Raw genomic sequence first — 17,278 nt, 5'->3', positions numbered from 1 at the left:
AATGATTAAAGATCCCATGGCTCTAAAGAGAAGTTTATTCTTCTAAAGAATCTTTCCATTATGCTTGGGTGATCTTTGTTCTAGTTCAGATTTTAAATTAGCATTTAAATTAATGGCAAGTAATATCCCTATCCTTTCAAAAATAGTAATGGATCAATATTTCTTAAACATTATAGTACCAGTTCTAAAAGGTAAATAAAATTATTTTTCCTTTAGTTACCACTTCAGATGGTAGAATTTTAAACTAATGTATGCAGCAATACAAGGGGAGGAGGTTCCATTTATTTCACTATCTTTTAATATCTGTCACCTTACTTCTGTGTGTGCTTGAGGACATTGATATAATTTATCCTTTTATTGCCATAGTATTGATTAGAATGAATATATCTATACTCAGTGCCCAACTCACTACACCAAACAGTTATGAGATTAAATTTGTACCTAGTTATCGTCTGGAACAGAATCTCCCAGATCACCATCTCTCTGACATCTAGACATGCTGCCCTTTCTAAACTATTTTTATTTGGAAAGGGATCCAAGGTTTTCAAATAACGAGATCTTCCATATGGAAGATCTGCTGGTTTGTGATTGTGCCTTATGTAAACATTTTAATATCGGATCCAGAGGCTCCCCCAAAGGGGATTAAAACATAATCCCTCTCTGTATTGCTGTAGTGGATTAACTCTATTCTCTCTGCGGCTGGTTTGCTCCCTGAAGGCTACAACAAAAAGACCCAGCGCTCCTTAAACATGCTATGGAATTGGAAGTTGTAATTGGAGATTTCCAAAGGACAAGGGTAAAAATGACACACTATTAAGGCTGAATATTTCATGAGTGTCTTTCTTAAAGAAGGACCAGTTCGAAGCCCTTTTATAAACCCCCAGAAAATCTCAATTCAATAGAATGAGATTGGAGTAAAATCAAAAGGAAAACGCGGTCGCCTTTCAGAAACGCAAACAGGTAGCGAAAATGCGCTCCCCGTTAAAAGTTCATGGAATTGTGAACTTAAAATTCGTAATACTGTATATCTCGATAAATTAGTTTGTATGGTCTTGATAATGTGCGTCATGATTTTTTAATTTTTTTTCCAATTTAATTGGATATGTTAAATTATATTTTAAGAGAACGCAGCAGTTCGCCATTTTTAATGTTTTTGACCACTCATCGTCTCCAAATGCCAGAAATCTCTGTTAAACCAGAAATCACTAGCTTTCTGTGTTTAGAATGACGACTTTTCTGAGGTTTTATCAAGGCCCAACGATGTGTAAGAAGACACTTTGTTTCCGATGTGAATCAGGTCACCTTCTTTCTCACCTCACTCCAATCAAGAGTACACCTCCTGGATTTCTCCTGAAGGGAAATATGAAAAGTGGCATCCAGAGGAGCGTCCCGGTGGCTTAAGGGTTAAGGGAGCGGTTCGAACCGGCCCGAGCGTTGGGGGCTTCGGAGGGGGCGCGGAGGCAGGAGGCGCCGCCGAGCGCGCGCACAGACCCTCCAATAAACACAAAGGAGAGCCTGGGGAATAGAAACCCAAATCCACTTGTAATCGTACAAGAGATTCGGGCATAATTACTTGAGCAACCTAGATTAAGATTGATGAGGCTTTAAAGTGGCGCTTTAGATCGACCGCCTCGCCCTTTGGAAAGAAAAACCTTATGGAGCCGAGGTGGACCCCGACTCCGCTCGGCTCAGGCGGAAGCTACCCGCCCGAGACCCAGGCCGGGAGTCCGCGCGCCCGGGGGCCGGGCCCCCTGGTGCGGGCTCGTCGGAGATAGAAAGCCGTGAAGTCAAAGCAGGGGCTTGGCGTTAGCCTGACCCGGGCGGGCGGTCACGGTCGGCGGTGCGGGCTGACACTGACACAGTTTGCTCCATAGCCACCCCTTAAAGCGCGACAGCAGCCGGCCGATTCCTCTCTGGTCCTCCCGCGGCAGAAACGCCGGGCTTTGTGCAGGACGGTCGTGGATTCGGTGTGTGCTGCTCCCTGGAAGCGCGAACTCCGCTGCCGTCCCCGCGCGGCCGGGCCGGGCCTGCTCGCTGCGGCCGGGGTGGTGGCGGTGCGAGCCGGTCTCCCCGCGAGGAGCCACCGCCGGGGGGGTGGGGGTGGGGGGCGGGGGCTGGGCCTGGGCAACCGCAGGGGGCCTGCCTTTTCATTGCTTTCCTCCTGCTGTTGCTGTGACTCATTTGTCTGCATTTGGGGGGAGGGGGGAATGGAAGGGAATATGATGCACCCTTACTACAGAAAAACAAATACATTTTTTCTGATTTCTAAGTCTTTAAGTCGAGGGTAGAGAAGAATGCCCCCCCTTCGGGGAACCTTAAAGGAGCAGTTAAGTAATCCCACTTTGAATTAATATTCTAATACGTGAAATTTGTAATTTTCGACTTTAACTCAGATGGAGGGAATTCGAAGTCAGCGCCTTAGTAGGCACTTTCTAAAACATTTCTTTTACTGAAGCTTAGTCTCTCTCGTCCCACAAGTTGAGAAACAACACTTTTCAAATGCTTTTCTGAGAATCGTTTTGTTCAAGCGTCTTACAATTAGTTTTGACCTGTGCTCGGTGAGAAAAATCACTGCTACAGTTTTCTTTCTTTTCTGCATAAAAATGTATTTCATGTCCGTGTTTACGCGTATATCGGTGTGCGGTGCGCCTTAGGATGTCGATATTAATCTGCCTGCAAGATGCAAACCCGTCAGCGCAGTGGAATTTATATATTAGACCCTATACCCCTTCACGTCCTCCCGCCCATCCTGGGGGGACGCTACTGCCCAGGGGACGGGGTTTTCACAGTGGCTGGTCTTTGGGGACGGCGCTGACTGCCCAGCGCGTCTCTCGGAACGCCGTTTATGCTCAGTGGAGAATCGGGGCCTTAAGAGAGTCCGTTCTGCACTTTTAAGCTGGTTAAGGTCAGCGCCTCACTAACCATGTAGGATTTCTAAGCAGAGGTTGCAGACTCGCTTACTGAAAGTCACTTATTCGATATTCTGATCTCTTTGAGTTTTTATAGAATTATTTGTCTCTAGTCTCGTTATAAGGTAATGTGTAAAAGCTAAGCAGACTTATCTCACATGAAAGGAGCTTGCTGCATAATATAGACACTGCTTTTTCAGTGCATCTCTAAAACTAAAAACCTGTGGTACCCTTCCGGGAGGGAGCGGGAGAGGGGCGCAGAGGCGCAGCCTGACTCCCGTACCCTCTCTTTCAGGCCCAGTGGTTCTCAGCACTCCTGCCCAGCTCATTGCGCCTGTGGTGGTGGCCAAGGGGACTCTTTCCATCACCACGACAGAAATCTACTTCGAGGTGGATGAGGATGATCCTGCCTTCAAGAAGATCGACACGAAAGTGAGTTCGAGTGATTCCGTGTACAGCACTGGTGGCTTTGTGGCAGGAAGTGGTTTTCAATTTTGCTTGGTTTTGAATGACCAAGTGGGGGAGGGGAGCACATTCTCATCCTTATAGAAAATAAAATGAATGAAATAACACATGCTCTATTTTATGGGATTGAAGAATGTATTTAACAACTTTAAATCCTGTATACCAGAGCATGCACATTTTAACGGTCTCTCTATGAGTGCCTTTGTGTGCACTTGGGCAGATTTGGTAGTGAAGCCAATTGCTCCCAGGTCCCTGGGGTACAGCATCTCAGACTCTCTGGGAAGACTGGGAAAGGTCTCATGACATTTCTTACTAAGATCACTTTTAATTTCCAAAAGTGTATATTGCAATATGAATAATAATTCATTAAAAGGTTGTAAGAAAACTACGGAGCACATTTAGCTATAAATTCATCTCCGTTATTACATCCAGTTTTCATCTCCTGAAATAAGAATGGGTTTTATATGTGATTTTAAGAGGAAGAGAAATCAATTATCTGAGAAGCTTTCATTTAAAATGTGTATACATAGTACATACTGGCGCTCAGATGTTTAAAGTTTGTATTCTTCTGTGGGTGTAGTGCCAGACAATATATATTCAGATGATTTGAAGTGCATAAATATTTGTTTATTATATCTTATTTTGTAAATTTTAAAACCTGAGTATTCAACAGCTCTATACCTCTACAATTTCTTCTGAAATCAATTTTGTTGTTGTTTTAACTTTTATGTTATTGTGCAATTTGTAAACTTTTTTCCTGAGGCTAAGAATTCAAGAACATAAGTGTCATGCTAGATAATCAAGCATCATTTTACAAAGATCTTCCTTTGAAGTATTTTTCAGAGGCAATTGTTCTAAAATAGCGAAAGACAAATGCTCCCGTAGATCCAGAACCTTATTATTTATATTTAATTTATATACAGAAGTAAAGCATTCTAAAACACTATTTGTAGAATAGCAATTGAAAGTCTAAAATGTACCCCCACCTGAGTTAACTAACTACCCTAAGGCCCACAGGTGATTAGCCCCTCCCGCACTTGTTGACTCTTAAAATACTCTGAGGGATAATCACAGGACTTCTTCTTTAACTTCTAGCTCCAAAAGAATGGCATTTTGAAAATGAGTTTGAATGTAGTGCATGGGATTTTAAATAATTTTAAATTTGTCTTTATGCTTTTATCATTGGCTTGCCCTATGAAGTAAAAAGTAATTTTGGATTTCTGATTCATTCATTCTGCCGTGGAACCCTTACTGCATAAAACAAGGCTTGGCATAAAATAGGTCAGAAATTATCTTCATTTCATTAGTGTAGTTTTCATATAAAAATTTTAAAAGTTTTATTAGGATTTTGTTAAGTTCATTTCCTCTGAGTTAGTCTGATTTTTAACTCAGCAACCTTGACTGTCATGACATATTTCATCCTTATATTATCAAAAATTCTACAAAAATATTAACCCAGAAGAGCAAGCTTTCAAAGGTAGATTTGAATTGCGTCTGTTGTAGAATGGACTAGTCTTATAAGTAAGTCAGAAACTGACAGTAGATCACTGTATTCTGTAGCTATACGAAAAGTTTTTCTCCAATATTTTAAGGTTTTATTTTTAATTATTTCATTAGTATGTTTCTCAAAAGGTTTAAAATATTCAAGTGGGTTCAATTTTCAAAGTGAAGCATTACATCTTTTGACAGGAAAACAATTTAAAGTGAGACACAACAACTTTTATTTTACTTCATTTATTAGCTTCTAATTAAATAAAAACCAGCAACAGAAATTAAAATCTAAATCACAAAAGTAATTATCCAGTGTATTTCAAGTGCATTTTTCAAATATATAATTCAGATATTCAAGCGTTATTATATAAGCTGAATTCAAATTTCTTTGAATATATTTAAATAACATTTCAAGTATATTTATGGAATGTTAGAAATAGAACAAGCAATATATTTGAAACAAAATGTAAACTTTTTAAAGTTCAGACACTTTCAAAGACAGATAAAAGTACCAGGAGGAAATCTACCTTTAAATTATATCTTTGTTAGTGGAAAATGTCTGGAAGTATCCAAAATGGCAATTTAACTTCTGTTCACCAAATCACAAAACACCAACATCCACACTTTCAAAGACAATGTGAGATCACAATATTTGTTACAAATTAAAATATACATTACACTTTCCTTCAGATGGCATATCCAAATCGTGTTTACTCACAGCCAGATGCACCTAAATCGCCAGGATTGCTATAATCCTTTGATAGTTAAGCAGTGTTCACTGTGGTCTTGCATTACAGCCAGGCTGTTTTCCGGGTGTTACTGTGTACTTTTCAAGGGAGATATGAAATCCTTTGTAAAGAAGTCTTCTCATACTTGTGAGTTTGGGGTGTTCTCCATCTGCTTTCCCTACTTCTTTTTCTCCCCTTGGAGGGGTGGGTGAGATGATGCCTAAACGTTGTGTTAGTACTCCTTTTTAAGGAAGAGATTGTTTGCACTGTCCAGTGGAATATTAGATAGGAATCGAACAGGAAGTTTACACTTAATGAGAACTTTAAGAATAGTATAATCACATTTCGGCTCTCGATTAAATTGTCCTCTAAAGTTTTTCCAGACTTTTCGGGTTGGTCAGGATCTCTCTTGCCAGTCGCCACGTTTGTTTGGCAGCGTTCTCGAGAGCCGAGTGAGGTTTGCCTTGAAACAGATCTAAGTTCGGTAGGAAGTAGTGAGGACACCGCCGGCACTGCAGGCAGGAGATAAGTTGCAGCAAAATCCCGTTAAGCCGGTCACCCAGGCAAGACTCGTCCCAGTCCGACTCCCGGGGATGCTTTTCACACTCATAGGAAACCAGAGTCTTCATGTGGTAATTGTTCAGGGGCTGGCCTGGCAGTTCAAGGTGACGGTCCCGTAAGGTTTTGAGGATGGAGAGGCATTTCTTCCTGCAGCCCCCCATCTGCAGTCTGTTCTCTGCCTCCGCGAACTGCAGCACCCAGGCGTCGCTCTCGGCCGAGCTCTGCTTGCCGGCCAGGGAGTGGCACTCCTTGGACAGGAGATTGAACCCTTCCGCCTTGACCTCCGCCACCCGGTTGGGTCCCGGCCAGGGGATGTGGGGAAGTGGCCAGTGGGCAGCACTCCTGGGCCAGATCCCAGTGCATTTAAAAGCCGGGGTGATCTGCACCACGTACCTATCTCGGATTCTCAGTTTCACTTCGCTGGTGTCTGCCACCATCTTTACCACATCCCTGTAGCTACATTTGTCTACCGCTTGAGCCACCAGCGTCTGAAACCGGGACCGGATTTTGCGCGCCGAGAGGTAGCCGGAGGCGGTAATGAATTCCACCCAGAGGGACATGCTCCTCTTGCGCCCGTCGCTCAACTTCAACACCGCGCAGCCGGGCAGCGAGCCGTCGTCCACAAAGTTGAACACCCCCATTTGGTTAAGGTAAAGCACCACTTCAAATTCGGTGGGGGAGATGACCTCGAGGCCCTCGTAGCGATTGTCCATCTCGTTGAGAGAGCTGATGAACCGGGGCTCCTGCACTTCCACCTCCTTCAGGACGTCGGAAACTACTTTGCAGACTTCCCGGATAGTTTTGGCAATGGCAGCTTTCCTGGCTTGGCATTTTTCGTTGTAGTATTTATTCAGGTGGTAGACCAGCTTGGCCTGGGCCGCGATCATGTTGGGGCAGAGATCCGGATTGTACACCGGAGTCTCGCAATAAGCTGTGGGATCCAATGCGGCTGCTAGAGCTGGAGCCAACTTCGGTGGAGAAACGGGCCGCCGCGCTCAGAAATGTATCAGAAACGTCTTTCCGAAGTGCTGCAGTGGTGGATTCCTAGCGCCGCTTTCCCCTTCCTTTTATCTTTGAGCCCAGCCGGTCTTAAAGTGAAAGGTTGGTCTCCCCCCTCTCTGTCTCTCTTCCTCTTTTAAAGAATCCTTGTGTGAGAGAAACGCATGGAGAGATCACCTTCTCAGTAATAAAAACAAAAGTTGCACTGAGACCCAGCAAAGCTCTTCCAGTAGTCAAAATAATCAACCCTTTCCGTATTTATTTACGCTTTCCTGTAATCATGGTGTGTGCAGGACTGTTAGTCAGATGGAGGAAAAGTGTGCTGAGTGTGTGTCGGGGGTGCGTGTGCGTGTGTATATGTCAGAAGAAGCTGCGGTTGGTTTGTCTAAGAGCCCAGATGCATTCGTGTGGAAATTATAAAGGCAGGGCCAGGCAGGCTGGCGGCCAATCGCCACTGGGCTCGTCACCACAGCCTCCGTCAGCTCCAACCCGGCTAATTAATCCCCCCTCATGGATATAGGCACACAAACTAAAGGTAGGAGGCTGCTGCCGGGCAGAAAACCACCCAGGCCACCTAGACAGTTTTGGAAATCAAGAGGAATCTCTCAGCTTTGGTATTAATTGAAGCATATTGATGTTTTGAAAAGACTTGGCGAAGTGGTTCTCTTCTGTGCTTGAAAACCCTGCTTGTCTTTCTACTGAGGAAATGCAAATACAGGTGTACTAAGGGTCATCCATCAATTGGTGAACTAGATGGGGTTTTCTAAAACAAAAGTCACTAACTTGCATTTAGAGTAAGATAATTAACGCCTGTTAATCCTCGAGGTCTTTTTGAATGCAGGGTGGGAGTTTGCTCTTTCATGTATATGCAAGTTGGCTTTAGATGGACTAATACCTGTATAATTTTCTGGATGTTCTATGTTAGAATGATTTTTTTTAATGTTATACGGTGTTTTACCTATGTTTTTTCTCATTTGCAGTTGTTGAAAGGAATCTGAAAATTATTGCTGTTAGATATTGTCTACCTCAGTTTAAGTTAGGATGTTTCAAAAACGTTTAGTATACCCCTCCCCCCATCTGCAGTCCTCTTTGTACTTTGCCCAACATTATAACCAGGACACTAAGTTTTGTATGCATTGGCAGAAATATTTGTGAAATAAACTATCTCTGTGATTCAGAGGTTATTTTAATGTGAGTTCCTAATGAGCTGTATTTTAATACGTGAAAATTCAGGAGAGATCATCTAACCTACTGGCAGATACCTATCCTGAAATTTTGTAGGTTTTGGGTTTCTGTCTTGTTTACAGATGCATAATTAAGGATATATCTCCTCTCCTAAGGGTCCTTAGTGGTCACCTGACAGTAGACTTCTAATTTTATACTATTTCATGTGACTTGATTAAGGGAAATGCTTAAGATTTTTAAAGAAAATTAATTTGCAGTCATCGGGGTTTTAAATTTAAATATCATTTTTGAAAACTTTGAAAGAAATCAATATTTCTAAATTTGGGAACCTTGAAAAAGGAGGGGAGAAATGGATTTATATAGAACATTTTTTTTTTCCTGGTGGTACCAACTGTGTCCTTAATGTACAGGAAATGGAAGAAATACTACTTTGGGGTTCTGTAGTTGTTTTTAAACCTAGGCAGATTTTTAATTCCCTACCTTTAATTTAGATGCCATCTCTTTCAAATTAAAAATATTTCCAGCAAAATCCTATAATTCCTGGAACAGGTTTGTAGGCACTTTCTTTCAGAACCACTTGTAACAAGATTTTGTTCAGGACTCCCTCTTTTTACTCAAGCTTTTGATTTTTTTTTTTTTTTTTCTTCTTCTTTGCACAGGTACAGCATCATACTTTCTTGTTATCCAAGAGCGGGAGATTTCGATTTAGCTTAAAATAGTACATTAGATTCGGGGCTCACGGCATCCACCTACTCTGTTCCCCAAGAGCCTTCCATTTCCTTAGGAGCAGGGATTGGGCGCACCCGCCAGCCCCTCCCCACTTTGCCGGCGATGCGGGTGAACGCATTGCTACCTTTTGGCAGTAGCAGATCAGAGCCGGAGAACCTGCGGCCAAGAAGGCGAAGATGTGCCGTGGTCTCTGGGGAAAAGCCACCTCTGTCCCCACCCAGTGCAGGTCCTGCGTGCTTCCCGGTGGTCCCCTCTCTCCCGCTGCTCTACACTCCCGGCCCATCCTTCTTTCCTCTCTCTGCTCCATGTCCCATAGGCAGGCTTTGGTGTGTGTGCGTGCGTATGGGTTATTTTAAAACCTTACTTAGTGTCCCAGGTTTCTCCACGTCCGCTCCAGGCCAGGTTCTCTGCCCTCGCGGCCCCCTGCCCGGCCGCCGCCCGGGCCCACGTGTGGTCGCGGCCGAGCCCGCGCTTTCTGGTCGCCGGCCGCGGGCCCCTGCGCCCCGCGCGCTCTTCCTTGGGTTCAGGTCAGAGTGGCTCGGTAGAGACCTGGCCCCTCGATTTCTTGGGCCACCTTCAGGTGCCCCCGATTGTCGAGGAGGGGAGGCAGCCTGGGACGCAGAGGCCGCAGAGCCGTTCGGGGGACCGTGGCGCGGCCGTCCGGGTGGGTCTAACTGGAAGGGCGCGAGGGGCGCCGGGCAGCCGCGCTGGAGCCAGGCGCGCAGGTGGCGCATCTTCGAGGCTCACTGTGCGGCTTAATTGGGTTAAAGCAAAGCTAAACGCCAGAGCACTTCGTGCAAACTAATTGGTGTAACCAGGGCCTTTTCACTAACGATTTGCACTTTGAAGAAGAAAATGGATGGTGAGAAAAGGACTAAGAAACTCGTTAGTCCCAGAGTGTTCCCGGGAAGTGAAGTCATTCGGTTTCAAGGACGCTGGGACTGTGTTTTCTGAGCTGCTTCCTTCAGCACCCTTTACGCAGGGAGCTGACAGTGATTTACATATCATAGGATTCAGGCACCCGTTCTTATCACTGTGGGTGAACTGGACGACCTAGAATAATACTTCCGCGCAAGTAGTGCTTGCTGCTGCAACACAGTGATTTTCTATTACACTGAACACGTGAAACGAATTGCCTTCTGTAGCTGATCCTTTCAGCGATGTCAGGCACTTCTCATTGTTGAAGGGAAAATTAAACTATTCTGAGTGTGCTTTCTATCCCTTAATTTTTTTTTTTTTGAAATGACCTATGGAGAATATACAGTACATTTTTGTGTAGTTCTGCTGATTTTCATCTAGGCTTTGGAGATAGACTTGTTTTGTGGGAGCAACTTATTTAACTATTTTATAGTAATTTTTTTTAAAAAAATCATTTGACCTATTGAACTAGTTATTTTATATGATTGTGTAATACATGGAGATAGCTTAAAATCAATTTATTTACATCTGTGAAGAGTTCATAAAACAACTCTAATGACACCAGTCTTATATTATTTTTTTTACTATAAATATAATCATAGTGGTTAGTACTAGAATGAAAGCTTGCATGTGTCCCATGCTTTAGGATATAAATGCTTAATTGTTTTCATTGGTATGCTGTTCAGACATCTTTGACATGAGCTAATAATAGAATGATAATTGAAGAAAACTGACCTAATTGAAGAAAAAAACCCCAAAAATCTCAGGATTTAATGACAGTTTGAGATGCTTACATTCGAATGGTATTTGGGATTTTAAGGTCTAACCGACTTGACTTTTCCATTTCATTTACTTAGTTTATTAGGCAGCCTTGATTTATTTTTTTTAATATATCTTTACTGGAGTATAACTGCTTCACAATACTGCCCTAGCCTCTATCACACAACAAAGTGAATCAGTCATATGCATACATACATCCCCATATCATACATCCCTACATCCCCTCCCTCTTGAGGCTCCCTCCCACCCTCCCTATCCCACCCCTCCAGGTGGTCACAAAGCACCGAGCTGATCTCCCTGTGCTATGCGGCTGCTTCCCACTAACTATCTATTTTACATTTGGTAGTGTATATATGTCACTACCACTACCACTACCACTACAGAGTGCCACTCTCACTTCGCCCCAGCTTCCCCTTCCCCCCAACCCTTGTCCTCAGGTCCATTCTCTATGTCTGCGTCTTTATTCCTGCCCTGCCACTAGGTTCATCAGTACCTTTTTTTTTTTTAGATTCCATATATATGCATTAGCGTATGGTATTTGTTTTTCTCTTTCTGACTTCACTCTGTATGGCAGACTCTAGGTCCATCCACCTCACTACAAATAACTCAATTTTTTTTCTTTTTATGGCTGAGTAATATTCCATTGTATATATGTGCCACATCTTCTTTATCCATTCATCAGTCAATGGACATTTAGGTTGCTTCCATGTCCTGGCTATTGTAAATAGTGCTGCAGTGAAAATTGTGGTACATGTCTCTTTTTGAATTATGGTTTCCTCAGAGTATATGCCCATTAGTGGGATTGGGCAGCCTTGATTTAAAATGTGCAATTATGAAAAAAATTGGAGAAAGTCACAAGCACACCATTATCATAAATTTTAGGACTATTAATGCATATAAAATAATTAAATATTGTGATCCTTAACACTTTCAAGCATTCAAAATAACAATGGCAAAATAATTTTTCCTGAGGTTCTAATTCCTAGGTAACTTATCCCTCCCTTCTGTAAACCTGCATAACTTATATGGGACACGGAAAGTAATGTGCAAATAGGCACCTCATTAGGTTAAAGAAAAACTCTATTATGTTGAGAAATGTAGGAATGCAAGGTTTCTGTGTTTTAAAAAAACTAATTTAAATGTGAATTGCCTGTTCATAAATTTAAGCAATTGTGACCTTTCATCTGGAAAAATGTATCTGTTAGTTAGAGGATATGTATGCACACACATGTTAAATGCTCACATAAATATTGTTTTGTGTTTTTTCATTATCTGCTGGCTGCTATTCTATTCACAGGTATTCATGAATTTAAAGTTTTATTTTTTTAATATGTGCTTATTACACTGGGGAGATAAAAAGAATATGAAGTTGAGTTTATTAAATTATTTATCCCTACTGCTGGAGTGGCTTTGAAGGCTCATTGTACGCATCTGATTTCTGCCCCGTCTTCTTTTTTTTAAATGCACCCGGGCTATTTCATCTGTTTCATTCTGCCAGACACAATATATTTCTTTTTTTACACTAGAGAAATTAAAGACAGATATTTGTGCAGGGTTTTCTTTATGTGTCACATTAAATAAAGTAAAATAGAGGGAGTTTTTCTGGTAATCTAACTTGATGGCATCTATACCTTTCTTCCTGTTGTGACTCCTTGTACAAGAACACTTAAAAAAAAATAGCTTGAAAGCTTCAAAAGTTTCAATGAGTTCTTAAAATAATTATTTCATATTTTAATATCAGGTTTATGACAAAGTAGAGCAGAGAATTGAGGTCACTGTTTGCACAATTTAAACCCTATTTTATTTCTTTAATCAGAGCATCCTGATAATTGTGGTTAAATTTTAAAATTTTTCTTAATTCTTCACTTGAATGTTCAAGACTGTTGCCTCAGTTTTCCTCATCCGCCTAGTATATGATGATATAGTCACGTTGGTAGTAGGGAGTACTTTTTTTTTCCTGCAGTGTTGCTTAGTAAATTTGTTATTGGTATTAATAAATGTTGAAAAGAAAGTAACTTTGAGATTAAAAATGGAAGTTGGAAGGGTACTTTACAAGAATTATCACCACTGCTAGATTTTCAGATTTGAGGTGATTCTGGATAACTCTGGCCAAAACCTTTCTCTTGGTAGAAAAAAGAAATTTAAAGCCTGGGTTATTTAGATAATTGTCTCTCTTTCCTCACTTCATTTGAACGTATACACAGCGGTGCAGGATATTTTAAGTTGCATCTGTAAACTAACAAATTTGAGGGGCAAGGTTGTCAACCGAAAGATTTTTTTATTGTTCACTATCATTCGTGATCTCTAACCCTTTCCAAACATTTAAGGATATTGGGGTCAATCAATCATTTGTTGAGTATCATGGAGGAAGTATTGATTCCAATATTCCAATTCCCCACTGACCCTTTAGAAAGTCACTGTTATCTTTATAATCTGTAAAATTTAAATTCATTTTACTAGATTTCAGCTTATGTTTTTAATTTGGATATTATAGACATATTGTGACAGGATAAATGGGCTCATGTGATTCTTTTCTATATGAATATATGAAAACTAGGTATTCCTTAACCCATTACTAACATGGATTTATAGACTTTTGCGTATATAACTACATCTTTAGTACTCTTAGTACGGTACAGTTTTATTGCACTTAGAGAAAACAATGGAATCAGATGTGATTAGTGTCTGTTAATCTGTACGTCTGTAGTGGGTCATCCAGGACTGCATAGCTCTCGTTACTATCCCAGACTGTATGTGATTAAGCCACTGAAAATATTCGACGTAACCTTGAGACTAGAGTACGGAATGTAGATAATCAGCTTCCAGTGACTACATGTCTAAAATAACATTTCCTATTCCTAATTTACAGTTTCAGAGCTTATTTTTTAATGAGCAAAGCAATTCCTCTAAGCTAGGATTTATTTTTTTAATGATCAGTAACTGGAGTAAGTAATAATTTAAAAGGATAATTATACTAATAAAAACCTATTACCTTTATCACATGTATTATATGCGATAAAATAAATACTTTGTAGAAAAAGATGGAAATCTGTTTATGAATAGGAATTTCCTTTATAACTTTACATATAGTTACAGATTATCAACATTTTCTGAGAATAGATCACCTAAATAATATTTAATTTCTACTTATGTATGATTATTTTCACGATTCTAATAATATACATTTCAGTGTACCTATGTGTACTATTTCTTGAAAGCTCAATTTTCCCATATGATTTGTCAAAAATGTCAAGTCAGAAGTACTAATAAGTTACTACTTTTTAATCTAGATATGTTTGTTTATTTTATCTAAACATCTAGATCAAATTAAAAGCATGAAGAGCGTAAAGAGTTTGTAAGACATAGTGTCTCTGAAAAAAACTTGTGAACTCAGTGAAAAAAAAGGTATAGCTTTATTATTTTATTTTTATGTGAAATCTATTTATTATTAAAGTCAGGTTTATTATGTATGTTTTGCATACAGTACTGATCTAGTCTATGATTTTTCAATGTGAATGTTCCAGTCTATGAATTCTGACAAATGTGTACAGTCTTGTAACATCTGGGACATAGAACATTTCCATGGACACAAAAAAAGTTTCCTCATGCCCCTATTTTATTTTTTTAATTTGTAAATGTTATGATTCATTTATAAGTGGGTGTTTTAGTTTTATATCCAAGAAACTTTAGACTATAAGCACCTTTAGTTATTCCCCTAGAACTTATTATTTTATCATGCTTCTAATTTAAGACCAGTTTTAATCAGAGAGCACCAAAGTAGAGGCAAAATGTAAAATGCTACTTCAGATGTACAAACAATAGGTTCACAGTTTTTATTTTACATGAAAGTTGTTTCATTTCAATATGTGACATTAAATGCTTGGTAAAGGATTCATTTTCAAAGGAACTGGTAATATTTGTTGTGCTCGCATGAATATATGTATTAGATTTAGGAATATAGTTTACAGTTTGTACATCAAAATACGTATTAAGAAACAGGGGTTCCTCATGTAAGTTAGCAATATTTGTAATGTTACTAGCTTTATGTCATTAGAGAAATAAATCTCCTCTCAGTATTTAAGTTACATTTTACTTTACATTTTCAGTAAATTAATCCTCCCTTTGAATAGTGGGGGACAAGGCCAAGGAGTTTATTAGAGCTAATATTAATTAATATATACACATTCTTGGAACATATGCTTCGAATCCTAATTTTGTATAAATATACATTGTCATTTAAATTTAGATGGTTATAAATACTCCAAACGAAGAATTCTTAAATTGTAGTAGTGCAAACATATTCATTGATAATGAAGCCCTTTCAAGTATTTTGCCTTTTTACAACTTGGAATAGTACAACTAGTCTTCTCTTTTCTTCCTCCAAGATATAAAAATACAAAATTATTTAAATGCTTTCTGTTTTATATTTTTATTTGGCAATTATAATAGGAATTTTAATGTTATGCATGCTTACAGGCCTATTAAGAAAGAAGTTACTGTTTTCTTAATAATCTTAAACCATTTTTAGGAAGTACACTCTTTTTATGGTTTGCAAAATAACCTGTGCATGCAGGCTGTATGTACACACACACACACACACACACACACACACAGTGTTTCAGATAGTAAAAGATTGAATTGGCCTCTATACATTTTTTATGTTAACCTGTTAAAAGAAAACAGCCACTAAATATAGGATTCTTGTCGCCACCAGGATTTAATATCACATCTGCCAGATTGTTCTGCAATAACCCTTACGGTTTTCAATAATACCTTAAGAGATTGCAGCTAAATGGATTTTTAAAGTAGTAATAACTGGAAGTTCCAACAGTATTTATCCAGTCATATATACTATGGCAGTTTTGACTGTCATGAGCTTTTAATTGCAAAATTGAGAAGTTTAAACATTACTTGTCATTCTGTCCGTATAAGTAAAAATATATTGCTCAGTCACTCACATACATCATATGCATGCGTATACATAAAAACGCCTTCACTTACTTAAAACTGTTTTCACTTTTTTTGCAACAGGCCAAGGTTAAATTTTTTGCAACGTGAACCTGTATCTGATAAGCAAATTGCATAACTCACCGGGGGGAAAAGTGTGGGGTTTTTTGGTTTGGGTTTTTTTTTTTGTTTTTTGTTGTTGTTGTTTTTTCCCGTTTTACTAGCAAATTCAGTTCTTCATTTGTTTTGCTCTCCACGCTGCATTAGCACAGTTTTCCCCTGTGTGCATCTGCCAGTGTACAATTTAGCCACGGGCATCTGTAGACCTTGTGGTGATCAGTATTGCAGGCAAAAGCCATATGTGTTTAAATAAAAAAAAAATCTCTTTATTTCATTTGCTGTTTTAACTGGATGGATAACTTTTGTGCCTCAAGACAGAAGAAGAAAAAATACAGAAATAATTAATTGCCTCTATTCTTGAGGCAGTTTCATTTCCCCCTCCAATATGGAATGCTTGTCAGCTTTCCTGATAAATGACTGCATGTATTTGCATAGATTTTACATTAACACAAAAATTAGTTTTATTTGTGGAAAACTAGTTTACATAATAATATAAAACCTATTGTTATTGATTATGTTTCCAAGCATTGATGATTTTTTAAAGGGATTGTAGTCTTCTTATTTTTCAAAGATCTGATCAACCTATTTCTTAATTTAAAGTTTCTTTTGCTTTATATAGTTTTGCACTATACGTAAAAATGTTAAAATTTGAAAAATTATTTTCTAGATATATTAACCACCGCTGTTTCAGATCCATGGTGGGTAGCACTCATTTGGTAAAAAGATTCTGATTTTAAACTTTTGCCGAGGAATATTTTTAAATACATATTATCAACTACATACACCTCCAACAGTTGGCGGATTGCATCTGTGCAAATGATTTTAATTTTCATATTCATGTTATCAAAAGGATGTGTACTATATTGAGTGTGTGTACTTGAGTTCACTCCTGAGACATTATGCATTGTTTACAACCAAATTTAAAATATATCTGAGAACTATCCTTTCTATCTTCAATCTGTTTCCTTAAATGTACTTAATCAATTGATCACCCTAATGCAGCCTTGAAAAAAAAAAACACTCTGCTGGAGCTATTTGGGTGCTGAAAACAATTCTCCTTCTCTAAGTGGCAGGCAGTAGATATTTATTCATACTGTAATCTGGCATCTTGTTGTCTAGAGGCAACCTGCTAATTATGTGCTATCATTGTATTATCCATGTTATGGAAAATCCAAATATGTTCACTGTTGTTAGTTAGATCACAAAGCTTTTCATAAAATATACTTGATCCTCAAGAAACCTGCTACACTTAATGGCAACCTAAACCAAGAGTGTCTCTGCTACTCCTTGATTCTGGGACACCCTGGGTGCCAGCTGTCACAGCTCAGCTAATGATGACAAATGCCCCTCTCTATGCAGATTGCGGAGCTTGCAGGCTGCCGTGAAAGGCAACCAGATTACCTTTCTTCAGATAGTAACTTAACCTTTTAAACTCATGTCAGAATA

The 17,278-nt window shown here is 39.4% G+C and overlaps 2 protein-coding genes across 9 annotated transcripts in view; one reads left to right on the top strand and one right to left on the bottom strand.

The window, feature by feature from the left end:
- The window catches only part of NBEA (neurobeachin), a 629,474-nt gene that overhangs the window by 423,565 nt on the left and 188,631 nt on the right, over window positions 1–17,278 (top strand). For all 8 annotated transcript variants that reach the window (XM_061171071.1, XM_061171076.1, XM_061171075.1 and 5 more), the window contains one exon: window positions 3,205–3,341. In XM_061171071.1, coding sequence (XP_061027054.1) covers window positions 3,205–3,341 — 137 coding nt within the window. The remainder of the gene's footprint in view (window positions 1–3,204; window positions 3,342–17,278) is intronic.
- On the bottom strand, window positions 5,962–7,041 carry MAB21L1 (mab-21 like 1). The gene has a single exon (XM_061171093.1). The coding sequence runs from the start codon at window positions 7,039–7,041 to the stop codon at window positions 5,962–5,964; it is 1,080 nt and encodes a 359-aa protein (XP_061027076.1).

Source organism: Eubalaena glacialis, chromosome 16 (genome assembly GCF_028564815.1).
Source record: "Eubalaena glacialis isolate mEubGla1 chromosome 16, mEubGla1.1.hap2.+ XY, whole genome shotgun sequence".
Lineage (NCBI taxonomy): Eukaryota > Metazoa > Chordata > Mammalia > Artiodactyla > Balaenidae > Eubalaena > Eubalaena glacialis.
The sequence above is the reverse complement of the archived record's forward strand: the minus strand, read 5'-3'. Positions and strand labels throughout refer to the sequence as shown.

Bases quoted from the DNA above. Each gene is read 5' to 3' on its own strand.
- MAB21L1 (XM_061171093.1), bottom strand. From the start codon at position 7,041: ATGATCGCGGCCCAGGCCAAGCTGGTCTACCACCTGAATAAATACTAC.